This window comes from Pteropus medius, unplaced genomic scaffold (assembly GCF_902729225.1).
Source record: "Pteropus medius unplaced genomic scaffold, Ma_sr-lr_union100, whole genome shotgun sequence".
In the NCBI taxonomy this organism is placed as follows: Eukaryota; Metazoa; Chordata; class Mammalia; order Chiroptera; family Pteropodidae; genus Pteropus; species Pteropus medius.
In genome coordinates this window covers 811,461-838,386 of record NW_024347791.1, presented here as the reverse complement: position 1 = coordinate 838,386, position 26,926 = coordinate 811,461, and the positions used below count along the sequence as shown (strand labels likewise).

The following is a 26,926-nucleotide window of genomic DNA, read 5'->3' as shown; positions in this document are numbered from 1 at the left end:
GCCCCACCATCAGATCACAGGAGCTGCCCTGGCCTGACTCAGCCGATATGGAGCGGGCAGCTGAGAATGCCCCCTGTGAACACTTTGAGGCCAATGTTTGTCAAAACTGTTTCCACCCTGAGGAGGCCCACAGACCAAGGCACCAGGTGGGTCGGCTTTCCTGAGTGGTCAGGGTGGTTTGGAGTGGGGAGTCTGAAATGGGCTGGGGCCTGGCTGGGCCACTCTCTCGCATTTGAGCCCAGACACGCCTTCCTCCTGGGCGGAGCCTCCGCTTTCCCAGCTGTACAATGAGGTGGTGCGACTGTGTCAATGTTTCCCAAATGCCAGTCATTCTCCTCCTGCTTTTATGATTTTTGTGCCATAGCCTCATGTAATCTATTAACTCATCTTATTATTCTTTAAATCAAGACCCTTTTTTCACTTATCCTAAAACAGAACTTTACATCATTACCACAAATAGAAAACCAGGATCATATCTTTTATATAGAAGGTTAAAGAGAAAGAAAAGAGAAGACAAAAAACAAAATGCCATTAAATTCTAACTAGAGAGTATTATTGGCTGAAGGCTCTGAGCCTGAGTCCTGCAGTCTCTCTGTTAACAAAGGAGATTGACAGGTGTTAGAGAGGCGTTAATGACACCCAGAGCAAACTGCAGACCTCCTCCTTGAAGGTATTGAAGGAGTGAAAAGGGAGGTGTTTTGTCACTGTGGGATCGATGTGGTCTTAGGCCAAATCCCAGCACACAGAAACCCAAAGTGGCAGGTATACACTGGTGAGAAGCACGGGACCTGAGAATCTCCACAGGCCTTTCCAGCCTTGACCCATTATGTCTCTGTCATTCCCAGAGGGTCCTGAGGCTCCTCTTGAGCCTGGCAGCCAACGCCCTGCAGTGGGTTAGGCTCCAAGAGGTGGCCATTGTAAAGGAGTCACCATTTGCCTTTGGAGCCAGGCAGGCCAGAGCTCCAGGGCTAGGCTTGCCAATTCCCTGCTGAGTGACCTTGGGTCACTTACCCTCTCTGGCGTCACTGTCCTAAAGAGTAAAGTGGGGCAACAAAGCTTCTCACTCAGGGCGTCTGGCACCGCTTAGCCCAAGTCACATGTAGCTAACTAAATACACGTTAGTTTCCTCTCTTCCTCCTTCCTGACCAGAAAAGCAAACCTGGGAGATTCCTTTCTACCTGTCCTGATACCTGCAATAACAGCTCCCTTACCATCTACCCCAAATTCAGGGAACCGATGCTTGAAAACCCTGTGAGTCCACCTCCCATACAAAGGACTTTCTCCAAGTAACGACTTTCTCCAAGTAACGAACAGGAGGAGAAGTCTGGATTCAGACAGGTCTGAGTTCTGGTCTCAGTCACACCACTTCCTGAGACCTCGGGCTAGCTCACGTGTTCACACATATTGAATAGGTGCTTAAAACGTGCCAGGCATTAGGCTATGTGCTGAGGAAGTGCTGATAAGTACAGACACAGTCCCTAGTTCATGGGGCTTGTCGTCTAGCAAGAGAAATGAAGACTAAGAGATTAATCATGCAAATAATTCTGGTGGTGATAAACGCTGTAAGGAATGGCCAGTGGCATGAGGGTAAATGATAGGTTTCTCCAAGGAAATGACATTTCAGCTGCTTGGAATAGGCTTGGTCATTGGCCAGTGAAGTTGGGGGGAGAGGAGAGGAAGGGAGCAGAAGGTACAAAGACCCTGAGGCAGAAAGGAGGAGGCAGGTTGGAGGATGGAGTTGGTCTCACCAGGCCTTGTGGACATGCCGACTTTAGACTTTTTCCTGAGAGGCACGGGAAGGTTTTAAACAAGGGAGTGATGTGATCAGATTTGCATTGTTCAAAGTCACTCTGACTGCAGGGCAGAGAATGGAGTGCAGGGAGCGAGAGTGAATCAGGGTGACCAGTGAGGAAAAGGTGCAATGACTCATGCCAGAGAGGATGGAGACTTTGAGATGGAGAGAAATGGGCGCGTTTCAGAGCTAACGGAACAGAAGAATCTAAAGGATTTGCTACCTGAGGAACGTGGAGGAGGTAGAACATGGCTGACTTCTAAGTTGTTTCCCGAGGCAGGTACTTGGGATAGAAGATCCATCTGGAGTTGTTTGGGGTGGTGAGTGAGAGGTGCCTGTGGGCCACCCTGGAGATGAGTGTTACTGAATTACGCAGCCCAGGAGCCAGACGTCTGCAAGACATAGAGGCTTTTAAGTCATCAGGATCTGGCGCTGATGACAGTCTTGCTCACGGATGAGCAGTTTCAAAGAAACATGTGGAGTCACAAAACCAGTGTGTTAAAGAAGCCTACCCGCCCCCGCTCCGCCCCGCACCCCCGCCTCGCCTGCACAGAGCTGTGAGGTTCCCAGCTGAATCCCTAATTACACCTGATAAAGGTATCTCCAGGGAGCGAACCGGTTCTGACATCTCCACCTACCCTAGAATGTGCAGGAGTGGCTCAGGCCCCAGGGCAGCCCCCTCCCTGAAGCCTGTTCCAGCTCCCCTGGGATCCTGGCTCTGGGTGCCTGCGTCTCTGCTCTGCTCTCAGCTGAGTCTCTCGCAGGCTGGGGTGTGGGGGTGCGGTTATCTCTGGAAATCACTCAGCCTTCACCAGATCATGGCCAGGCTCTGGATGGAGGGAGGGGGCCCAGGTGAGGGTCCTGCTGTGTGTCAGGCACCACACATCCCTTTTTAATGTATTTATTCTTAAGTGTATTTAACATTCTATCTATGTAACAGGAATAAAATTTTATTTAATGTTTTTACATTATCTATTATATTTAGGATGTATAGACCAGGCACTGTTCTAAGCCCTTTACAAATAGTAACTCATTTAATTCTAGATCACCCCTAGGTGATGGGTCACCTTATCATCCCAGTTTTGTAGATGAGAAAACCAGGTTCAGAGAGGGGAAGCCACCAGGCTGAGGTCACCCAGCCGGGAAGTGGAGGGGCCAGGATTGGGCCTGATGTCTGTCTGAGGCCAGAGCCTGTGCTGACCCGCCAGACAGGAAATCAGAGCCAAGGACTGGCTGCTGGGCCTGCTCGTGCCGGTGGTGGGTAGTGATGGGGGCTGGGGTGAGAGCCGGGAGGAGGTGCCATGACAGGCTGGGGTTCCTGCTGGGCCTAGCTGGGCTGGGACCCCTTGGCAAGGACCCGTTAACTGCTTCCTCCTTGTTTATGTGACGAGGTCCCCAGGGTGGCTAAGGCGCCAGGCCGGGCTGTGGACCTGACACCTCGCGCTGCCGAGCTCTGATCAGAATCTGGCTCTAGGGCAGGGGGCGAAACTGAACCCAGATGGGCTCCTCTGGCTTGGATGGCACGGCAGACACCCCGGCCCCAGTCCTTGGCCCTGCCCAAGTCCCGCTAGTGGCCATCTTCTTGGAACCCAGAGAGTCTGTGCCCACCCTGGGGCTGTGGCCAGGCTGTGGCCTTGGCCCTGAGCTCTGGGCTCCAGGGTCCCCAGGGAGCCCATGCCCAGGCCCCCACCCAGCCAGCTCTCAGGTGAGCTGTGGGGATCAGGTTCCTGTGGTTTCATGTCCTGCATTGTTCTTGGCTGGGCCCTGGCTTATGAAACAGTAATGAGGGGCCCCTGCTCCCACAGCCGGCCCCTCTAAGGTTTCCGCTGCCTCGGCCGCCGCCACGGCCCAGAGTCGGGGCCTGGGAGGGCGGCAACGTGGGGGCCTGAGCCGGAGCCCCCCGGGGATGAGGGTGCTGACAGCCGTCAGCCGCCACCGCTGGAGCCCGCCGCCCAGGTAACCCGAGAGGAGGCGGGGTACAGGGTGCTGTGGCCGCTGTCTCCCACCACCAGGGGAGGGCCCTGCCACCCCAGGAGGTGGGGAGGAATGGGGGGGCCTTCCCGGAGGTGAGCAGCTGTTCCCCCTGGGTGAGCCCAGCACCAGCCTTCGCAGGTGTGGCCTTGCTTAAGGCGAAGGGAGAGAGCAGCTCCGGACCTCTGCCCCCACCCCTGGGTCCTTGACCTGCCAGCGCTGGAGCCCCCTGCCTTTCCTTCAGTGATGCAAATCTCTCCTTTCCTCCAAGGCCCTTCCCTCCCATCTCCCGCCTCAGACTCCGCCACTCTCAGGCCAGCTGAAACCTTCCTCTTTGCCCTCCTTCCTCGTCTTTGTCTTCTAGCTACAGAAAACTATTTTGGGTCCTTCAGTGCACAAACACCTGCTTCTGTGCCGACACACGCGTATAAACAAACTTACGCGCACTGATGCAAACACGCACTAGTGTACCGCCGGACTTGGATACACATGCAATCATGTATGACATAGACCTTTATACGCACACATACCTGTACACATGTGCAGGCACTCATCCTGTACCTCCGTCAGCCCCCACCTTGAGTCCCCAGGGGTGCTCTCAGCCTGATGGACAGCTCTCCTTGAGAAGTCTGAGATCTCAGGAGGAGATGCCTGGACACTCCGGTGAGGGGGGGAGGGGCTGTGCAGGGAAGGGGAGCCCCCACGTGGGCCATGCGGTGCCTCCTCTCTCCAACTCTGTCCCAGGAGCCCAGGAGCCCTCCAGGTGCTGAGGCACCCTACTGCGACTTGCCCCGCTGCCGGCCTGCCTGTGAGGACCCGCTCAGTGCCTCTGCCTCCGGTTGCCAGTCTGTGGTGGGCCTGGGCCTTGGGCCAGGGCCTGAGAGGTGGGTAGAGCTCCAGGGTCTGGGGAGGGGCTCCCCGGGGTTGTCCTCACCCATCCCACCCCACCCCCTCTTCAGGATAGCAGCGTCTGTGATGGCTGCTGGCATAGGTCACATGGTCAGTCCATACAGCTGGGCACAGGCAGGCAGTGGGCATGTTCCTTGGGCCCTAGGTCAGCTTCGCTCCAGGGTGTGGAGCAGCCATGCACCCACATGGGTCCACAGCCCGCTCACCTTTCCTGGTTCCCTTTGCACAGCTTTAAAAAATTAAACAGGTTTATCATCCACTCACCTCACTGGGCGCTGCACCTGGCTCTGGGGTTCCCACCACCCCAGTCCTGAACTGAACTGAAGTCCCCCTTTGGGGCTGAGGTACTTTGGAAGGACATGTCTGAGGGTCTAGAAAGCTGGCGTCCAGCTTCAGTTCTATCCCTGTTGGGCTGTGGGACCATGGGCAAGTATTTCTTTTTTTGTACCTCAGTTTCCCTATTTAAAAAATAAGAATTGAATCAAATCGGCATGTGTTCCTCACTGGTAGACATTATTATTATTATTATTTTGAAAAACCAAAAGTTCTGCCATCAAATATGTTTTGGAAAGTCTGTGATAAACAAAGTTGAATATCTTTCTTGCAGAACTTGTCAAAGCCCTCAGTTTGCAGGCATGCATTGTGCTTTTGAATGGGAGAGGCAGAAGTGTATAATACGTCCCGAACTTATTTGACCACAGACCACTTTTGCAGGGCCATTTCCATCTTGTAGGCCAATCTGTGGGTCACTCTTTGGGGATGCTGTGAGCTCTAAGCCTACTTGGGCCCGTGGCCACCCCAACTGGCTTCTCTAAAGCAAGGCTTTTCTCTGCGGCACCCTCCCTTGGCATCCAGACCGGTGGCCCTGTCACCGCCCCTGGAGCTTAGCTCCCTCTCAGAGTTTCCCATTAGCCCAGCACAATTCCGTCTTCTTAGTCCTACTGAACTTGGGGTCACTCCTGCTCCAGCGACAGAGGGTTGGAGCAGAGGCCACAGCCTTGGTCTACAACACTGCTCTGCAATCTTGGCCAGTCCCTTGGCCTCTCTGAGCCTCAGTTTCTTCATCTGTAAAATGAGACTCTGTAGCTATTGTAGAAAAACAAGGCAGCCCACGTCAAGGGCCCAGCACAGAGAGCTCCCTCTTCCACTCTAGCGTGAAATGTGTGTGTACCTGGCTGGGGGTGTTACTCCTTAATTCTCATTACTTTTGGGGAAAAAGTCATGGGTTTGTCTCCTCTCCCAGGGGCCCATCTGCAGGGCTCCCTGCAGAGGGCCCCACAGCTCACCCCAGGAGCAGGAGCGGAGACCCTGAGGCAGTGCCCTATCTGGAGGGCCTAGTCTCCTCCCTCTGTGACAGCTTCGACGAGAGCCCTGACTCTAGCGCCAGCTGCAGTCCTGACTGTGACGCCCCTGATGATACCAGCAACTCGTCCTCTGTGGTGAGCTGGGGGAGGGAGCCTGAGAGCCAGAGCAGATCACCCCTCCGTGCCAGCCCTGGGGTCTCATTCAAACTTCCAGAGGAGGGCTGAGCCTCTCACACCAGGGAACTGGGCCAAGGGTCTCTGGAGACTTAGCGGGCACCTCGGGCTCCCCAGACCACCCACCTGGGAAGGGTATGGGTCTCTGCAGGGCCAGCCCAGGAGGGCTGGGGGTCTGACTGTGAAAAGATGGGGGAGTTTCAGTTGATGGGAAGCTCCACATGAATCACCAGTGGGCTCAGGCTGCCAAACTCTGAGGTCACAGGTCACAAAGGGCCAAGATACTGGGCGTGTTGTCAGAGCAAGAATGGGATTGGCCCTGGGCCCTGCTGTGGTCATACGCCGCCGAGCCCCATGACCAGCTCTGGCAGAGCACAGAGGGCAGGGAGCAGGCTGGGGGGTGCCTGGCCAGGGCTGGGGTCCATTTATTCCAGAAAAGAGACTCAGGAGAACTTCCTGGGCACTTACCCCTCAAAGCGCTGTCACAGGGTGGAAGAGGCAGACTATCCATGAGACCCCCAGAGGGAGGCGATGGGGAGGGGGTGAAGTCTGCTCTGCCAAGGCCCTCCCATGTAAACCATTTCTCAACTGTGTGACTTTGGGCAAGTTCTTAGTTCCAACGGATGTGCCTACCTCACGAGGTCGCTTGAAGATTAGCTGAGTTTATACCTGCAAAGCGCCCAGCACAGTGCTGAGGATAGAATCGATGGTATTTCAATGTCAGTTTCTTTCCCTTCCTTCGATCTGTCTCATGCAGGTAGTGCAGGCCGGGGGGTCTCTCTTCTTAACCTTCAGACACGCTTTCTCCTCCCCTCCCCAGCAGGACTGGGACATTATCGAGAAGCAGGAGGAGGCCCCCAGCTGGGACAAGCTGGCTGTGATGATCCCTCGGAAACTGCAGGAGGGGCCAAGAGCTGACAGTGCCCGAAAGGCTCCGTCTCTCCTCACCCGGTCCCCTGTGGGTGGAGACCCTGCGGGCCAGAGAAAGGAGGGTGAGTCCTTCCTCCAGGCCAGGTTCATCCCTATCACTCCAGATGTGGCGATGGCCAAGGGGCCTGGTGCCCAGATAGCCATCTTACTGGGCACCTCGGGCACATCTTCCTTTGGTCACTCAGGTCTTAATAGTAATGGTCCCATATAATTATGGAGCAGCCATGATTTGCCAATCAACCTGCTTTAAATACATCATCTTACAGTTGGTGGGTTAGGATTTCCAGGTGGCAAGTGACAGAAACTGGTTGAGTGAAAAGTCTAGGGGGAGATGATTTCAGGCATGGCTAGATCCAGGTGTTCGAACAGCATCAGAAATCTGTTCTCTGTTCTGCTTTCTTTTGTAGTGGCTTCCTCCTCAGCCAGACCCTCCCCCGTAATGGTATGATGAGTAGCAGGACTGCCAGGATGTATCCTACTTGCTTATTAACCCCCATAGACAGAAGGCACAGTCTTCCCAGTGTGGGTCATATGCCCAACCTGGTGATCAGAAATGGGGGCCGTCCCCTGTGCAAACCTCATGGCCTGAGAGTAGGGAAGAAGAGATGGCCCAAAGGGAATCAGGGAAAGGGAAAAGGCGGCTGGTCACACCAAGCCCACAGATGCACATGACACTGGTCAGCATCTTGCTGGTATGTGAGCCCCATGTGCGGGACCCCAAAGCTTGGACCCTTTATCACTGCTACGCTGTGTTGCCTCTTGATCTGTGTCTTCAGCATCATCAGGGTTTGGGGATGTGGGCCGGGGCCTCCGTGTCCTAACCCCAGTGGGTAGTCCCGGCTTCCCATGGCTCCTATAGCATTCAATCACCAAACATGCCAGCACTAACTATGCCTAAAATCCAGTGCTAGATGCCTTGGGTGTTCAAGAGGAGTTAGATGTGGTCCCTCCCCCAAACAGCTCATCATCCTGTAAAGCAGGCAGGTGCGAGATGACGAACAGAATCCAGGGCAGAGGAAGAACAGGAACACACGCAGTGCTGCGAGCGAAGGGCTGGATGGAGGGTGGGGGCAGAGGACAGAGAACTTGCCCACCAGGGAGGGACTCAGAGGGGTACTTCTTGCACGTGGAGCTCTAGCCGAGGAAACAGCCTGGGCAAAGGCTTGGCGTGTGACTAGGGAGTAACCTGGTATATACGGCTTGAACATAGACGGGGATGTACAGCTGGGCCAGACCAGCCAGGCCTCAAGAGCCTAGCCAAGGAGTTTGGACTTTCTTCTCTACGTAGTAGGGAGCCATGGCAGGATTTTGAGGAGGGGAGTGATGTGATGGGACCTATGCCTGAGAAAGTTCACCGTGGCGAAGGTGCGAAGCATGAATTGGAGCAGGGCAAGGCTGAGGGATGAGAAACCAGTAAAGGGACTTTTGCAGCCTCTGTACTGAAAACTGGTTCAAGCACAAATCACTGGCTGTTGCTAATTCCTGGGTGAAAAGTTGTTGGGGAACAGGATATTCACACAAAGGGTCACCCCTCAGATTACACATTGATTACGAGGGACAAGGCACCCTTAGGATGGGAAGATATGGCAGATACCACCTTAACCAAGTGGCCGCTCAGCATCCCAGTGCGGGACGAAACAGCACCACGTCCCCCCATCTGATGCACAGGGGAGCACAGCATTCTTTCCGAGTCTTCTTGTTAAAAATGCACTGCCTATATCTAGTCCCGACAAAACAGACGTACCCAAATTGAGGGACATTCTGCAAATAATCAACAGGGACTCCTCATGAAAGACAAAAAAGGCCTGGGGAGCTGTTCCCAAACAAAAGAGGCTACAGAGACAGGGAAGTAAATGCCGCGTGGGATCCTGGATTGGATCCTGGATTGGATCCAAGATGGGAAAAGTTATGACATTCCTGGGACAGTCTGTTCTATGTCACCACCAGTCCAGCAGCTCAGGCACCAAATCTCACGTTATCTCAATTCCTCTCTCTTCACCCTTTATATCCAATTATCCGCAGTTCTAGTCAGCACTGCTTCCGCGACGCACCTCTAATCTGTTCCCTTCTTGCCATCTGTGCCACTGCTCCCTGGCCAAGCCACCCCTGCCACCGGCTGGCATTATTGCCAAAGTCCTTCAAGGCCTCCAGTTTCTGCCTGGCCCCCTTCAGTCCATTCCCACTACAGCAGCTGAAGCCATCTTTAAAAACATTAATCATTATCTTGTCACCACCCCATGCCCTACTGCCCTTCCCCATCAGGCCTTGGGGGAGACGGTGTAGGGAGAAGTAATAATACATGGAGACTAGACACCTCCCCAGTGAGAGCGACATGATAGGCAGGCGGGATTTTGTACTAAATATCTGCTTTCTTGCTCTTAAACAAATGGGCAGCATGGTGTGGGGACCCTCACTTTGTGACTTGCTTGATCAAAGGCAGTCACCACTGTCCACCTGGTGGCAGGGTCTCAAACTGCAGGCAATGGGCCAACGCTCAGGAGGAATTAGCCAAATCTGTGAAGCTAGGCCTCCTGACATCCCTCTCAGATTTGCACGGTTGCACGTTCCAATCTGCAAACCACACTCCCCTTACCTTGAACCTACCTCTTCTCTCTTTAGATATTGGCGGTGGAAGCCGAAGTGCCGGACAGCACTGGGCGAAGCTCCGTGGAGAAAGCGGGCACTTCTTGGAGCGGCACCGGTCAGCACCAACCCAGGCTTCCTCTGCAACGCCACAGAGCGGACCTCGGAGTACCGCCCCCCAGGCTTCCTCTCTCCGGCGCTCTGCCCAAAGCAATGTTGCCCAGGCTACTTGCACACAACTCAGCACCTCCCGAGCCTCCTCTCCCCCACAAATCGCCCAACGGGTCAACTCCCAGACTGCATCCAGCCAACAGGATACCCCGAGGGCCTCTCCCACGCAGCGGAACAGCCCCAGAGCGTCCTCTCCCCCACGCGGTGCCCCACGGGATAACCCAAGAACCTCGTCCACACAACGAAGCAATTATCGAGTTCCATCTTCCCCCAGAGCCACCCAACAGGACAACTCCAAAACCTCTTCCGCCTCACAGGACGATGCTCAGACTTCTTTTCCTACATGTTCTCCCCAGCGGGAAAGCTCCAGAACGTCCTGTGCCCCGAATAACCTCAAGAACATACTCTCCTGGCAGAACCATGGCCGGAGCTCCAGGCAGTCTGTGCTTGTAGCCAGGAACAAACCCCCCCAGAACAGCCTCTCCCAGCAGACCACCCCTGAGGGAAAAGCAGAGCACGTCCTGGCCCACGGCAGACAACCCCAAACCCTCCTCTCTCCCAGCAGACCACTTGGCCAGAGCTCCAGAGCGTCTGTGCCCAGCGGGTGCTGAGAAACTACAGAACAGCCTCTCCCCAACCGAACCACCCAGAGGCGTAGGCGTCCTGTGTGCTTGTGGAGCAACTGAGACAGCCTCTCCCAGCAGACCACCCAGCGGGAGGCAGCCAGAAACAGATCCTGTGCCCAGCGGGGCGCAACCCAGATCCGCCTCTCCCAGCAGACCACCCAGCGGAAAGAGAAGCTCAGAAGGCGTCCTGTGCCTTGGGGCTCAACCCCAGATCGCCTCTCCCAGCGAACCACCCAGTGGGAAAGTTCAAACGTCTTGTATTCAACCGAACATCCCCAGAACCTCTTCCACCCAACAGGACAACCCTCACCCCTCTTCTTTTCGGCGGGACAACCCCGGAACCTCCTCTCAGTGCTCCACCCGACAGAACAATCCTGGACCATCCTCTCCCCGCCGCTCCACTCAGCAAAATAATCCCAGGAATTCTTCTCCCCATCGTACCAACAAAGACATTCCCTGGGCCTCCTTTCCCCTCCGGCCGACCCAGAGCGATGGTCCCCGAAGCTCTTCCCCATCTCGCTCCAAGCAAAGTGAGGTTCCCTGGGCATCCATTGCTCTCCGGCCAACCCAAGGCGACAGGCCTCAGACCTCATCTCCCACGAGACCAGCTCAGCGTGACCCACTCCAGTCCTTCTCCACCCCCACCCAGCACCACTCACCAACCCAGGCCACTTCCTCCTCCCACAGCCCGGGCCGCCACAGTGCCTCTCGGACTTCCTCGCCTCTGTACCCCGCTACCCGTGGGGCATCCCAGACCTCTTTTGAGTCCTCCCAGCCTTCATGGGCCGTGTGCATTGGGCACCGGGACGCCCCCCGTGCCTCTTCACCTCCTCGCTATTTGCAACACGACCCCTTCCCCTTCTTCCCAGATCCTCATGCCTCTGAGAGTGAATCGCCCCGCCATGAGCCACCCTATATCCCCCCAACTGTGTGCATTGGACGCGGGACTTCTTGCAGACCTCGTCTCCCCCTCGCCACACCCAGTTCTGACCCTTCGCTTTCCTCCCAGACACATCCAGTGCTGAGAGCCAGTCCCCCAGCGACCACCTCAGTTCCCCCACCTGTGTGTATGTGTGGGTGCATGATGCACGCGGGGCCTCCTCCCCGCAGCCAGGCCCCAGAGCCCTCCTCTTGTTCAGGATCTCCCAGGGTAGCACGAGAGGAGGCCTTGTCATTCACAGACTCTCTGCATGAGCCCCATCTCCAACCCTGTAGCCATTGGGCAGATGCACCCTCTTTCTCCTCCCTGCATGGAGGCCCGGGCCCTCCCTCTTCTTTCAGGACCCCCTGGGACTAATTATGGAGAGCCTGGCCCGATCACAGACTCTCTGCATGGCTCCCAGACACCCCCAGGTGTGCGTGGGCACGGGATCCCCACAACCCGAGCCTCCTCCCACGCCCGCCACCCACCCAGTGACCTAGCACTCCTGGCAACCTCACCTCTGCCAAGCAGCTCAGGGGGCTCCCGGGGCTCAGCACCCCCCGGGGAGACCAGGCACAACTTGGAAAGGGAGGAGTACACCGTGCTGGCCGACCTGCCCCCGCCCAGGAGGCTGGCGCAGAGGAAGCCAGGGCCCCAGTGCAGCAACGGGGGCCGCACCCGCAGCCCTGGCCGTGCAGAGGTGGAGCGCCTCTTCGGGCAAGAGCGCAGGTGAGCCCAGGGCGGGGTCGACCCTGTGGGCTGGGGAGGGGGCTGGGCAGCAGGACAGGTGGAAGGGGCCTAGGCTCAGGTTGCCAGATGGAAAGTGGAAGGTGTTCAGACCCCTGCCCCGCTACTTACTGACTGTGTGACCTTGGGCAAGTCACTTCATCAGTCTGCTTCCCCATGTTAAGAGTCTTTTTTGACAATTAAGTGATATTGTGCAGAGCCTCGTGGTTAAAAGTAAAGACCAGGGTCAGGCAGGCTGAAGTCAAATCCCTAATATATGTGACCTGGTAAAGTGATTTAACCTACCTGAGCCTCAGTTTCCTCGTCTGTAAAACTAGAACATTAGTACGTTAACTAAAGGAGGTTAAGCTCTCAGACTCTTTATTGGATCCAGAGTCGCAAGTTTATTTATTTTTTTCCTCCTTACGTGAGGGACAAGAAAGTGCCCATGACTTTTTTCTGCCTTACCAAAAAAAAAACCTCACAGGTACCCATGCCTCCCCGAAAACAGATGTCAACTTAAAACCTATAGCCAGAGCCATTATTTTGAATAAGAGAACTCAGAGTCACAGACTTTTTAGAGGTTAAAGGTTACTTTTCTGGGACATGGGGACAACGCCTGGCGTCCAGGGATCCTGCGAGTCTCCTTGGCCGGCAGCGCTGCTCGTGCAGGAGGTTTACAACCCAGCAGAGCATCTGCTTTTCCACAGCTGTGGGGCGGGGAAGCGCTCCCCTGACCTGGCGTTCGGGGGAACGTTCCTTCTCCATCAGTTTCAGCCTTGGAATTTTCAGGATCAGAGCCAGAATTCCATTAGTTAGGGTCAAGAGAACACTAAAAGTAGGAGTAGAGGTCTCAAAACTTACGGTGTACAGTGAATTATAGTGTATTTATTGAGACTAAGTTGTACAACCATGACCACAATCTAACTTTAGAACATGCCCCTTAACCGACAAAGCAGGAATCGTTTGCATCCAGAATCCCTCTCTTTGTTGTCCCTTAGGCAATGTTTTCTCTTAGATTTGAATCTGCATGAGAAACTTTTTCTTATTCTTCAAATGTCCTTTTTCAGTAAGTTCAATCCATTTACTATCCAGATGACAACCTTTATGGTTTCCAGCATTAATGCTCTTTTTTTTGGCCTTAAAAAAAACCAACTCTAATAGGTTCTTCGCAAAATTGAGTGGAAAGTGCAGAGAGCTCCTTTACGCCCCCTGTTGTCCCTAGATGCTTCCCCCACTATCCACATCCCCACCACAGTGGTACATTTGTTACAAACCATGAACCTACATGACACATTATCACTCAAAGTTCATAGGTTACATTAGGGCTCGCTCTTGGTGGTGTACATTCTGCGAGTTTGGACAAATGTATAATGACATGTATTCACCATTATGATATACAGAATAGTTTCACCGCACTAAGAATCCGCTTTGTCATTGCCTGTTTATGATTACTATTTTTAGTCCGATGTCAATTCGCATACTTTGACTTTATCTGATAACTTAGTAGGGACACTGAGGTCTTTAAATCAAAGTTAAATTTTTGTTCTTTCTTTTTTTTTTTTTTTTCTTACTGGGATAACTTTTAGAGAGAGAAAGGTTTATAGTAGAAGCCCAGAATATGTTTATACTTTTATTAGTCATTTAATTGTTTTTACACAGATACTTTTATTCATTTTATTTTACTCTCTTGGAATAGATTGTTTACCTTTTTTAAGCTTTATTGAAGTATACTTGATATATAAAAATTGCATATATTTAACATATATATTTTGGTGAAATAGATTATTTACCATTAAACCAAGGTTTTATAACTTTACTGAGTATTTACATTTTCTCTTGTTGTATGGCACGTTTTCCAAGTAGAATACCATATGTCCTCTGAAGATGAAATTTTACAACCTATTTAAGTATGTGGAAGGGACAGACTGAAATTTATGAGTGGGCGGCTATAGAGCCAAACTTTCATTTTCTCCCTTTTATTCATTCAACATGTATTTATTGAGCATCTACTCTGTCCACACATTGTTCTAACAGCCTTAAAGAGTTATCACATTAAAGCATTAGGCATTTTGGCTTGATATCTTCATTTTCCCCCCAGATGCCTTTAGAATCTCTTATCTTAGAATCATAAAGGCACTTTTGTAGTCTCTTGAATTGAAAACAGAGCCTTCGTGGAATTTACTGGACTTGACAACACCTTTGTCCTTTAATACTCTCTGGAGGTGGAAGAGCCCATCTGAACGTCCAAAGGAAATGCATTTCCTTTGTCGCCCTCGGTGCAGCCATACCGACCCTCCGACCCTCCGGAACAGGATGGTTGGCCCGAGAATGCTGTTGCTTCAGCATCAGAAAGGCTGGGCCTCTGTTGGTGGCTCAGACTATTCCTGATTTCTTTAGTCTTATCTCTCAGTTCCACGTGGGGGACATTTCTCAGGAGGAATCGAGCAAGCGGGAGTTTATATGGAGAATGCACTCGCTTGTGGGGAACACGCGGAGTATTCTCCACCGTTATCCTCCCTACCTGGTCACATTTGGGGTTTTTGCTTCACAGAGGTTCCTATACCCAGGTTCTGAGGCAGATGCACCCCAAGGCCTCAGATCTCACAGAGCAAGGAACCTCTCTCTCTTCAAATGAGATTAAAAATGGAATCTGACCAGGCAGCCCTCAAACTTAGAAACATCTGCTCCAGAGTAGGGAGCTTTGGTTCCCTGTGGGTCAATTGCCAAAAACTGCTAAAAACTTCAGTTACTTTATGGACCCAATTCTAATGACATTGGCAAAAACCGTAAGACGATGACAGACCCCGAGTCCAACATTTATTTACTCTCCAGAGCCTTTATAGAGTTTCAGCATGGTTCCCAAGCTGGGGACAGACTGCTGGGCACGGTCCCCTCTCAGAACTGCATAGAGGTTTCTCTCACTTCCCTTTCTGTTGGTTCAGTCAAGGCTCAGACCCAGGTTGTCCCTCAGGCTTCTCCCAGTTCTCTTGGGCCACCAGAGACACAGCTCCATTTGTCACTTTAGATGGAGCCAGACTCTCAAACTCTGTTGGACTAGGTAAACAGTGGAGGGGTCAGGTCTTTTGTTTTGACCCCTTACATATGGGAGGGGACAGATGGGCACAGATTCTATTCAGTGTTCCTACGTTTCAACAGAGATGTCACGTTAAATACTAATAACCATGGATACCGATGATTAAGCAAGACAAGCAAGTGGAGCTAGGGACTTTTTATAGCTTAGAGGTCATCTTTGTCAGACGCGACAGCAATGCCTGAAGTCCAGGTGTCTTAGAAATGACATCTGCATGGACAGTTTATGTTAGCCTTCTTGGAACTATGCAGGAAGAGGACATTTCTTCTTTCTGATTTTGCTAAGAGCTCTATTACGTACAGCTAGGATGGCCTGGAGTTTTCAACGCCGAGTACAGGAATCCCATTAGTACTGAGGGGAATAAAGGTGGGCCTGGGAAGTCCAAAACTTACTGTGTGGACAGGAAGAGGACAGAAAGAGTGGAATGTGAGGGCACGTAACATTCTGCGTCTCCCATTCCCACCTCATGGATTGTGTGAGATGAAAGGAGACGGGACAAGCGCTTGGCACCTGGAACAGAGAAAGTGCTCAATAAATGTTTGTTGTCATGATCATGTGTGAACAGTGCCTGGTAACCAGTAGGTGCTCAATAAATCTTAATTCCCACAAAGACCAGTCTAACGTCTTTGGGGCTGAGAGGTGGGCTGCTGTCTGGGTAGCAGTCAGAAATAGACAGGAGGCGGTCAAGGCCAAGGCTGAGCCCCCACTTTGCTTATCCCTTTTCTCATTTAATCTTCACAACAGTCCCACGAGGCAGGTAGAGCGGTGTCGACCATCACCATTTTTCAGAAGGGGATACTGAGGCCCTGAGAGACTTATCCCTCATTTAGGGCCCTTTAGCTATGGATCCCTGGATCTCTCATATCTTCTCTTATTGGGGGTGGGAGTAGAGGAGGTGGGGTGCTGGGAGTGGGACAGTCCCAAGGGCCCTCAGAGGGGCGGCTGCATTTGCTCATAGGAAGTCCGAGGCACCGGGGGCCTTCCAGGCCCGGGACGAGGGGCGGTCGCAGAGGCCCAGCCAAGGTCAGAGCCAACTTCTCCGAAGACAGTCCAGCCCTGCTCTCGGCAGGGAGGTGAGCACTGCCAGCCCGCCCCAGGCCCCTGCACCCTAAGGGGTGAGCCACTGCTTCTCCCCTCCCTTAGGTGCAGGCAGGGGTCTTGGGAAGGGAGGGCCTTTATGAAAGGGTTAGAGTTCTAGTTATGGGTGTCCAGCTTTCCCCTCTCCCAAAGAGCCAGCAGCTCTTGGCAAAATTGAGAAGGACCCCAAATTAATTCTTCGACGACAGCCCTTTGGTGCTGTTCGCTTCCTTAATGAGGTAGCTGCTGCTGCCTTGAGTTTTCAGGGAAAGCCTTGGGTGCATCAGTCTGGCTCTAAGGGCTGCCTGTCTCTTCCAGAGTGAAAATTTGTGTTTTTAAGAAACTCTTAGAGGGCAAGGCCCAGCCCAGTGGAACGTAGTATTGTGGTGGAAATTCCGGCACCTGATAGCCCAGGTTGGAATCAATATCTTGGGGGAGGGGGAGCCGGAAAAGTGAGCAGCTCTTCGCAGATCTCTTTCTGGAACTGAGGAAAGTGGGTGAGAGGGAAGAGCTGACACCCCTGGGGGAAAATACAGAGACTCTAGGTACTTTTCGACCTGTTTGAATCCAGGCTGCCGTGGGGACACAGCTTGCCTCTCTCCCTGAGGCCTGGCTAAGAGCCCAGTTTCCTGTGCTCCTAGACAGAGGCTTCTCAGTCAGGGTCCTGGAGCCTCACCCACAACCTCACCTCATCCTCAGGTAACCACGCCCCTTGCGAAGCAGGCAGAGCCAGCCCGGAGCCGAGCAGAGCCCCCTCATCCCAGGAGCCCCAAGAGGCAGCCCGAGGGGGACCGGCGGTTCCAGGGTTCCTCACCGCCCCCAAGGACATCAGCCAGGACCTCTGAGAGGGAGCGGCGGACAGAGAGACCTCCAGAGAGTGGCTGGGCTGGTCCAAGACGGCCTCTGAGGGCGTGGCAGAGCCAGGAGGAGCTGCCAGGGTCTTGGGGCCCTCACAGACACCTGGAGAGAGGCTGGAACAGCCAGGAGGAGGGCCCAGGCCTGGGGGGCTGGCAAGAACTTAGGGAGCCCAGCCAGGGGGCTGTCAGAGCCCCAGAGGGAACATGTAGGGGCCCTCCCAGGGAGTCTGAGGAGAGCTGGGCGAAGCCGAGTAGCCCCCCTTGCCACAGGGGGCGGTCAGAGGCCTCGGTGGAGTCCCCCAGTAATGGGTTGCAGGAGTCCCCTGACAGGCCAGCGCAGAGAGGCTGGGGCAGCCTTCAGGAGCTGTTCAGTCCTCACCAGCCTATGAGCTCCCCAAACTCTGGGGAAGGCCCAGCAGAGTTCTCAAAATCCTGGAAGCCTGAGACACCCACTGCTGTGGGCTGGGGAACGGAGGGAGCATGCCCGCACCTGCATGGCCCTGAGAGGCGACCTGGGCTTGACTGGAGGGACTTGCTAAGCCTTCTCGGGGTACCCAGAGTGGGGGCCTCGGCTTGCAGGGAGGAGCCAACGCTCACTTCCTATCTTCCAAGGCTCAACTGGGAAGGCCTCCTGGAGCTCCTGCAGGCCCAGCTACCCAGAAAGGACCCAGCTGGACACTGGGGTAGCCCAACCACAGCTTCAGGGCCAGAGCTGGCTTCCCCAGGCACAAAGGATGCCTTGAAACAAGAGCAACACAGCCAGCCCGAAGGCTGGACGGAGCCCGTCCTAGTCAATGGACACGGCCCCGGCCAGTGGCCCCAGAGCGTGGCCCAGCCACCCAGCCCTGCCTGCACCTCCACCCAGTGGCCAAAGACCAAAGTGACAAGTGGACCAGAGACCTCAATAATGGCTGGTCCTGAGGAGCAGGGCCATCTGGGGAGCAGGAGCCCTGCACAGGGCCCCAGCTCATCAGTGTGGGAGGTAAGTCAGCCTCACTTCTGAGGGGAAGCCCAATAGGCGGCCGCACCCCAGACAAGTGACCTTAGAAAGGCCTCCTCTCAGCTCCTGCACACCCTCCGAAGCTCAGCCCTACTCCTCTCTTCTGACAGAAACCTTTGCCAGCCACCAAAGTGGACGGCAGTGACAACGACCAACACTTCCATGAGCTTTAACTATGTGCTAAGCCCTGGCCTGGATGTTTTATGAGTATTTTCCTCACTTAATTTTCATAGCAACCTGATGAGAAAGGCACTGTCAATTTATAAATAAGGAAACTGAGACGGATATTAAGTCACTTGTTCAAGATTACACACCTGGGGCGAGGGTGGACCCCAGTTCTGCTCGGTGAAGATCACCCTGAGGCCTCAATCAGGATGCTCTGGCAGGGCCTTCTCTGCTCCCAGCCCCACTGTACCTGGTTTGTGTTGCCTCTGGTGGCTCATGCCTGACCCTGGCTGGGACTGCAGCCAGTGTGGTCGTGTCCCCTCCCCCTGCAGTATTCCAAGTTCCTCAAAGTCCAGGATGGCCTCACGTACCCCCTCTGACCCCCACAGCTTCTTTCAGGCACAGAGAAGAGGTTGCGTAAATGCTCACTGGTTTAAGTTGGCTGCTGAGACAGGCTGCTTAAATGAGGACCCACCGAGTCCCTTCCCTGCCTCCTTGGCCCAGTGCAGAGTCACAGAGTCGGTAGTACTCTGGTGCTGCTTGGAGCATTTATGTGAAGGTGGTGGGTGGGGAGGGTCCTGGAGGCCAGAGACCTGCAGGCTGCCTCGCCTTCCTGGGAATGCAGCATGTAGTTCTGGACTCCCAGCTTCTCCTGGCCCTGGTCTTCTCCTGTGTGGTAGGACCAACTGCTTCCCCGACAGCCACCACTGGGATGATGTGGGGCTCCTGCTCATTCATCTAACCCACCTCCTCTCGATGTGCAGTCCAGCGCCGCCTCCCCCATGGATGACAGGAGGGTTTGTGGTGTGCCAGGCCCTGGGCCCAGTGCTTTACATGCTCTGCCTTTACAAGGCTCAGACCTGTTAGGCATTTGCTGGGGATCACACTTGTATAAGTCATGAGAAATAAGATCACGATGTCGGCTCCAAAGCCCAAGCTTTTAACCACCGTGTTGTGAGGCCTCAGAGCCCATGGCAGGACTACAGAGCCCCCTCCCCTGTATTTCCCTATGGCTTTTATCCATTTGCTTTCTAATTAAGTCAATGCACAGACACCAGAGATGCAGGGATGAGCCAACTAGGTCCTGCCCTTAGTACAAAGTGGAGTTTTGGGGGTCCCTAAACAAGAAGATGCTGTCAGGCTTGTTAGGGAGGCAGGTGGACCACAGGCAGCCCACGGAGGGTGAGATGCCACTAAATGCTGGGAAGCTGCAGGCTGGCTGGGTCAAAGGGAAGAAGGAGGGTTGAAAGATTCTTCAGCTAGATTTATTCCATGGTAAGGCTCAGGTCTCTGGGAGGTTAGGAGGTGGCACCTGGGGAAGGGCTTAAGGGTATTTCATGAATGACAGCAGAAGCACTGACTGGGTCCTGCTGGGGCTCCAGCTGCTCACCCTCTATGAAAATCCTTGGCATGGCATTCAAGGCCTCCTGGCCTTCCTTCCACCTCAGATTAGCCCTCTGGTTATGCTGAGCTGGCTGGAGAGCTCTGTAAGCACATCCCCCTGCCCTTGCACATGCTGTTCCCCTTGCCCAGGATGCTCTTCCCTTCCCTCTTCACTCACCAAATGCCTGCTTATTATGAATTCAAGTCTTAGATCAGGTGCCCTGTTCTAAGACGCCTTCCCTGAATACTTACCCCACCCCCAGGTTGGTGATGTCTCCCTTCTGGGCTTGGTGGTTCTGCTACTCCATCTGGTCACATCTAGTTGTCATTAAGAAACACCTCAATGGAGGCAGAAGCGGTGCCTACTCTGTCTCTATACCTCTGGCCCCTGGCCCAGGGCCTGACCCAAGGAAGAACTCAGCTCAGTGGATGGTTGATCAGTGAATACATAGAGGCTTAAATGCATGCAAGAAACCAATGGAAAATGGGAGGGTCACTGGGTAGATGATGGATCAATGATAGATGATGGTTGTGTTAATGGGTGACGGATAGGTGATATATGCTGGACAAAGTGATGAATAGGGTGATGAATGGATGGATGGATGAATGTTGGGTAGACTATGGATAGATGGATGTTGCATGGATGGGTAAATGTTGTGGAATATGGATGATGAATGGTGAATGAACATTGGATGGGTAGATGGATGATGGATGAATGGATGTTGGATAGATTGAAGAAGGATACATGGATGTAAGATGGATGGACAGATGATGAGTAGAGGATGGATGTATAAATGGGATAATGCATGTTGGATAGATGAGTGGACAGATAATGTCAGATGGATGCTGAATGGATAGATGGATATGCAGATCTATCGATGTTGGATGCCAGATGGATGTTGGATGGATAGAGGATGAATGGATAGATACCAAGGTGGATAGATAAATGGAAATGGAAATAACATGGACTAAGACGTGTTCTTTCTTATCTCCAGTTCCAATCAGAGGAGCCTGAGGAGTCAGAACCAAGAGGAGGCCAAGACTCAGTGACTGACCAGAAGCAGGCAGACTCGGTAGCTGGGTCTTGGGTGTGAGCCCATGGGGAGGGGAAGGGAAGGAAATCAGATTGGAGGTGGGCTGAGGACCTCGGATGAGCTCTGGGGTCATCCAGACCAAAGTGGGCTCTGCCATGGGGTCATCTGTATACATGATGGGGCCTTGAGAAGAAGGGCTCTAGTAGAGCTGGGTAGCAGAGCCACCTTCTGGCTGAGAGGCCTAGGTGGGGTCATAGCCCAGGGCTCTGTTTTTAACTTACTAGAATGCCTTGAAAAGGTTAGCTAGAATGCCTTCCTTGCAAATGGCAGTTTGGCCCTGATAGTCTCTGAAGGCAAGGTCCCTTCTGGTTCTGGAGGGCTGGCCAGGCTGGGAGAAAGAGTAGAGCTTCTAGGAGCTGGAGCTAGAGAAGTACTGAAGAGGGTTGAGGAGGTGCTACAGTCAGCAGGACCTGGACAGTCTCCAGGGTCTTGGGGCAAGAGAGATGTATGCAGGCAGTGGGACCCACTGAAGCTGCTCAGGCCTGGCTGCAGCTGGAGTGCATTGCTCTGCCCCGCCCCTCCCTACGACCTGCCAAACAGACTGTTCTCATCACCCTCAGCCTCCAGAGAGGTGAGCTCAGAGCCGAGGGCCTGGGGCAGCCAGAAGCAGGGGGAAGGAGACAGGCTGTTTGGGGCTATGCTTTCCTTATCCTGCTGTTATTCTGCTGTTCCCCATGCCACCTTCTGAGAAGCTGGGTGTGACGGAGGGCATCTGTCTGGCAGCCTGGAGCCTCCAGCTCTGGCCCTGCCACTAGTCAGAGTCAGGGGGATTCTGCCCAAGTCCTCACTGTGTACATAAGGAAAGAAGGGGCAGGGGTGTTGTCCCAGGTCACACAGCCAGTCAGTGGCTAGACTCAAACTATAACTGGGTCTTGGGACCCTCACCCAGTGTTCTCTCGGCAACCTGCTCCCTACTTCCTGGCCCTGCCCTGATTCCCTGTGTGGCTCTGCACACAAGCAGCAGCAGCAGCACCAGCGTTCCAAGTGCTTGAGGGCCAGTCTTCCCATCTGTGAAATGGGAGGGGACAGGGCCTGATCACTAAAGGCACTTCCAGCTCTCACAGGGGCTCCGACAACTTTGCTCTTCCTCTTTCTGGGTTATTTCTTCATACTTCCTGGAGCCAGGGTTTCATGAACAAAGAGGAAATAATAATATAGGGGTCCCCTCTAGTCTCCACAAAATGAGCCTATACCAGTAGCACAGGAAACCTCTCGATCTATCCCCAGGCAGCCTGGGCTGGACAGAATTGATAACTACCTCATTCGTTCATTCATTCACATACACTTAAGGAGCACCTTCTGCATGCCTGGGTGTGGGCAGAGGTGAATTAGAGCACTAGCTTGGAGCTCGTGGTCTAGTGGTCAGAGCTGTGATGGGGGATGTGGTGGCAGGGTGGGGCAGTCATTCCCAAAGCCTTGGACCTGTGCTTTGATGCTTCATGTTCTGCCTCTGGTGAATCTCTGGGTTCCAGAGAGTCAGGACACCTGATCTCTGTCCTACCTCTATCTGCTCTTTGACTTTGGGCAAATGCCTCTGCTTGGCTGGAGCCTATTTCCTCCAAAGTGGGAACATTTGTGGGCCTGTGGGGAAGGGGTTGTGTGGCTCCAGGTGCCTGTGATTCATTCCTTTCATAAAGGTGAGGCGAGTAGGCAGATGGGGGATTTGGGATGGGGCAGGGGGGGGCCTCGTATGACCTCTTGGCTCCAAATGGCTGTTGCCATGGAGAAGAGGGACCCTGAGTTCCCACATCTTTAGATATTTCAAGAGAAGCTGGAAATATGTAGTTATATGTTAAATCTCTTGCTTATTTAACAATAGAACCTAATGTAAAATAATCTGAAAACCCTGTGCGGGCTGAACACACATCTATAGCCTGCTGGCCACCTGGGGTTTGACTTTAGGGTGGTGAAGATCATGTCCCCATCGGTGCTGAGCCCCAAGAGCCCTGTCAGGCAAACACCATATAGTGTGAACAAGGTAACAAGCTCTGTTCTCCGTAGCTCTGTGAGAAAAGGAAGATGGGAACCCTGGGCCTTTGAGGTGGACGTGGAAGAATGGGCAGGGGAGGCTGTAGTCAGGGACTCCCCATCCTGCCAAAGGGACCTGTGGGCCAACACTGGACCCTGTTTGACAGGCAGACAAGAGACCAGCAGAGGGCAAGGCTGGGAGCCCGCTCAAGGGCCGACTGGTGACCTCCTGGCGGATGCCCGGTGACCGTCCCACGCTGTTCAATCCGTTCCTGCTGTCTCTGGGGGTCCTCAGGTGGCAAAGGGTAGGCTGGCTCCAGTGGGATGGGAGGGGTAGGGGTGGGGAGAGAGGGGGAGGAGAGGGAAGAGGTTGGTGTTAGTCAAAGAAGAGAGAGTGGGGCCTGAGAATGAGGGTCCACGTGAAAAAGGAGATAAAAGCAGAGTACTGAGCACTCGCTGGCATCTGCAAGTGAGTGGGATTTCCCACTTCTAGGGTGAGGGGTGATTGAGTAACATATGCAGTTGAAAACTCCCCGTCAGCAAGCAGGCCAAGGGGAGCCAGGTTGGCGGGGAGGGGAGAGGAAGGAGGGCCTGCGAGGGGCTCTGGGATTGCAAAGTGTGTCTCAGTTCTGGGCCCAAGCCAGTTTCACAAACATCTGGCATTACGTAACCCATCTTTTGCCCAAAGAGGCTGTAAACACTCAGGCCTCTGGTTCGGGGTTTCCTCAAGGACAGGGAGGGGAGGCAGCTGTGACTTGTTCCTTCTTGCCCCCTTCACAGCCTGAGAGAAGGGGCCTGGCCATCTCCAGGAGCCACTGGCTGGCTCATGGGGTCTCTTCTTTCCATGACAGGAGGACTCTGGTCCTCGTGTTGGCTCTCCTCCTCTGCCAGCACTAGACTAGCATATTAGAGACAATTTACCTATTTTACAGATGAAGGGACTAAGGCTCAGGAGGCCAGTTGACTTGCCTGAGGTCAAAAGGCTAGGGCTTAGAGGAGCTAGCCTCTTGCTGATTTTCCTCATTTCTAGATTAGAGAATGGCTGCGGCCAAACTCAATGAGCCTCAGTTGCCACATCCGTCTAATGGGAAAAAATCCATGCAGACACTGAGGGCTGGAGGGAGAACTCGAGGAGGTGTGATGGAGGTGGAGACAGCACGTCCAAACATTAACTTCCTCATCCACTTCATAATTTCCTTTCTACTGAACTTTGGGGGTTAAAGCGAGAGGGTATTCAGAAAACCTCTGGGTGGTACCTTCAAGCCAGGAGCAGGAATTACCTTATCGGCCTAACCAAAGGTCACCAACAGGAAGCAGCTCTGGTGGAGAGAGGGGAAGAGAAATGCAGAAAGGCCTCTGGGGAAACGATGATGCTGATGACAATCAGCATTTATTGTGTACCTACTCTGTGCTCAGTTGTGTTCAGTGCCCAGCATGTCTGATTGTTTTAATCCTCACCACTAGGCATACCAGGTACAGTTCATATTGTCCATATGACAGATGAGGAAGTGAAGCTCAGAGAGGAAAAATCCCTGGTTCTAGGTCACACAAGAGGCAGAGCTGAGATTCGAGATGCCCCCGCCATCTCTGTGCATCTGGATCTCCCTGAGTCTTCCCTGCAGCCCCGAGAGTCTCCACAGATTTCCCCCATTAGACAGATGTGGCAGCTGAGGCTTGGCGAGTTTGCAGCTATTCTCTCATCTGGGAATGAGGAGAATCAGGAGCTAAAGGACAGAACTGGCTGCCAGTGGAGACTCCCAGACAGTTATTTAGAGCAGCTTCAAATATCTTTCAAGCTGGATAGTGAAATTAGTCTAAGGTCAAAAGCTGGGAAGCCTAGGCGTGAGTTCTATCTCTACACTAACTTGTGTGGCTTTGGGCCATTGTCTCCCTTCTCCTAGCCTCACGTCGTTATCCTCGATAGAGTAATGGTTTGAGACTGAATTACCCCAAAGTTTGGTGGCTCTGTTTAATAACTCACTCCTGGGTCCCTAAGCCTATGCCATCTCTGTCTGACCAGGGCAAGTCGTGGTAAGGGAGTCATTCCTTCATTTGTGCTGTCATTCATTTGACCAATGTTTACTAAAGACCTCCTGGAAGTTGAGGCCCTGGGCTTGCCTCAGGTATAGACAAAAAACACTCCATCCCTGCTGACAAGGAAAGCAGAGTTTGGTGAGGACATTGACATGTAACTGGTTAGCACACAGTGCAGTTGTCCTGTTAGTAGGGGAATGTACAGATTCAGGGAGCACTGGGCAGGGAGGTGACACAGAGTACTGGGCGGGGAATTGTTTCAGGAGCACTCAGCAAGGAGAGTATAACTCTGTGCTGGGGGCGCTTTGGCTTCCTTTGGTCTGAGACTTGAAGAATGAGAAGGAATTTTCCAGGCAAACAAATATTTAGAGGAAGGGGAGGGAGAGAAAGGGAGTGTATGTGTGTTGGGGTGTGTGGGGGGCGCACAGAAGACAGGAAAGGAAATGTTCCGAACGTGGCAGAGAACAACATGTGCAGTCTCATCTGAGATACAAAGGACCTGGCTCATTCTGGGAATTCTCAGCAGTCCAGAGTTGTGTATCCTAGCATGTAAAATGTGTGTGTATAAAGATGGAGGACAGCGGGCGGGGGCCAGATCGGGATGCTGACTGCCTGGAACAAGAATATAGAGCTGATCTATCAGCACTGGGGAATTGCTGAACTTTGAGCAGGGGAGTGATCTGATCACTGGGTTGAGGGTCCTAGAAATGGAGTTCCGGAAGCCAGGAAACCAGTAAGGAGCCCAGGCCACTGGACCAAACAAAGCACGGGTGGTAGATCTCCAAAGGACCAAATGCCTGAGTGAGGTACAGGGGTAGGGTGGGAAACTCAGCATGGGGGTGCCAGAAGGCCAGTGTCTAGAGGAATATGAGCTTATCCTTCGCTTCATCCTCAAGGTGGAGGAGAGACTCCCAGTGAGAATACTGGAAAAGATCTTCAGCTCCCTGGGCTTCCATTTCTTTATCTGGGAAATGGGGATAGTAATTATAATTATGATAGCAATAATTTTTGACCCCAAACTGAGATGGCAGAATAATTGAAATGTCAGTTATTCCAAGCTCCCCTGCAACTCTACCAAAGGATAGCTAAGTAGGGATAAAGGAGTTTGTCCTAGGCGCTTTACTTATATTAACACTTAATCCTTATAGAGACCCTATGAGACAATAGCATTACCCCATTTAACAGAGGCTGAAGTTGAGGCACAGTGAGATAAGTACCTTGTAGGGTTTGAATCACAACGCCACGCAAGCTACTACATTCATTTAGGGTCTAATTCCACCAAGGTCCCTCCACTACTGCAGGGCTTAGATGAACTCCTGCAGGCTAGAAGCCTCTTAAAAACTGCCAAGTCCTCTGGGAACGTGGGTGTACACCTATACCCAAGAATCCAAAACGAGGTTTTTAAGCCCAGAAAGATCTGCTCATAAGGAGGGTGCATTTGGGGAAGACCCTACCACCATTCCAGAACTCTCTCTGTGTGAAGATTGCTAGGAATGCCGCCTCTTATTACTTGTGTGACCTTGAGCAAGTCGGCTCACTTCTCTGAGCCTCCGTTTCCCCAGTAAAATGGGGACGAGGATACTTTCCTGTCAGGGCCGTGGTGAGGACGAAAGTGTATTACATAGGTAAAAGCAGGACTCGGTGAATGGGACGCAATGAATTGTTAGTGCTGGGTGCTTTGCCCACGTCCCCTTCAAACCGAGGCGCCAAGCCCTAGTGGACCGTTGCTGCGTCCGGCGGATCGCGGCTGGGGCGGAGGGGACGTAGCCTGGACGACGTGGGGGCCACACCCCACACTCCCGCACGGTGGCCGTACGGAGTCACCTGCACGATCGGCCGTTCCTTCCGCCCAGCGCGCCTGCGGCCGGAGCTCGGACCGCCTTCCCTTCCCTCCCCACCCCGCCCCCACCGGCCCGCCAGGCCCTCCCTCGAGTTCCCGTCCCGTCGCCGCAGGCCCCGCCCCCAGCCTGTCCCGCGATCCCATTGGCCAGCCCTCGGCCCCCGCCGCTGTTTGTCCCAACTTCCCCGCCGCTCATTGGCCGGCCCGGGTCCTCCCAGGAAGTTTGAAAAAAAAAAAAAAGTTTTATGGGCGGATGGAAGGGGCCGGGGCAGCACCGGGGAAGGGTAGGGCCGGAGAAGCGGCGAC

At 53.4% G+C, this 26,926-nt stretch overlaps 1 protein-coding gene across 1 annotated transcript in view; it reads left to right on the top strand.

The window, feature by feature from the left end:
- TRIOBP (TRIO and F-actin binding protein) overlaps positions 1 to 26,926 on the top strand; it is a 49,195-nt gene continuing 22,269 nt past the window's right edge. Inside the window, 14 exon segments of the mRNA XM_039878293.1 lie at positions 1 to 146; positions 4,508 to 4,647; positions 5,916 to 6,111; positions 6,974 to 7,142; positions 9,700 to 10,352; positions 10,672 to 11,398; positions 11,401 to 11,500; positions 11,502 to 11,701; positions 11,704 to 11,769; positions 11,772 to 12,111; positions 16,161 to 16,275; positions 16,979 to 18,118; positions 20,680 to 20,757; positions 22,914 to 23,051. Coding sequence (XP_039734227.1) covers positions 48 to 146; positions 4,508 to 4,647; positions 5,916 to 6,111; positions 6,974 to 7,142; positions 9,700 to 10,352; positions 10,672 to 11,398; positions 11,401 to 11,500; positions 11,502 to 11,701; positions 11,704 to 11,769; positions 11,772 to 12,111; positions 16,161 to 16,275; positions 16,979 to 18,118; positions 20,680 to 20,757; positions 22,914 to 23,051 — 4,161 coding nt within the window. The 5' untranslated portion in view covers positions 1 to 47.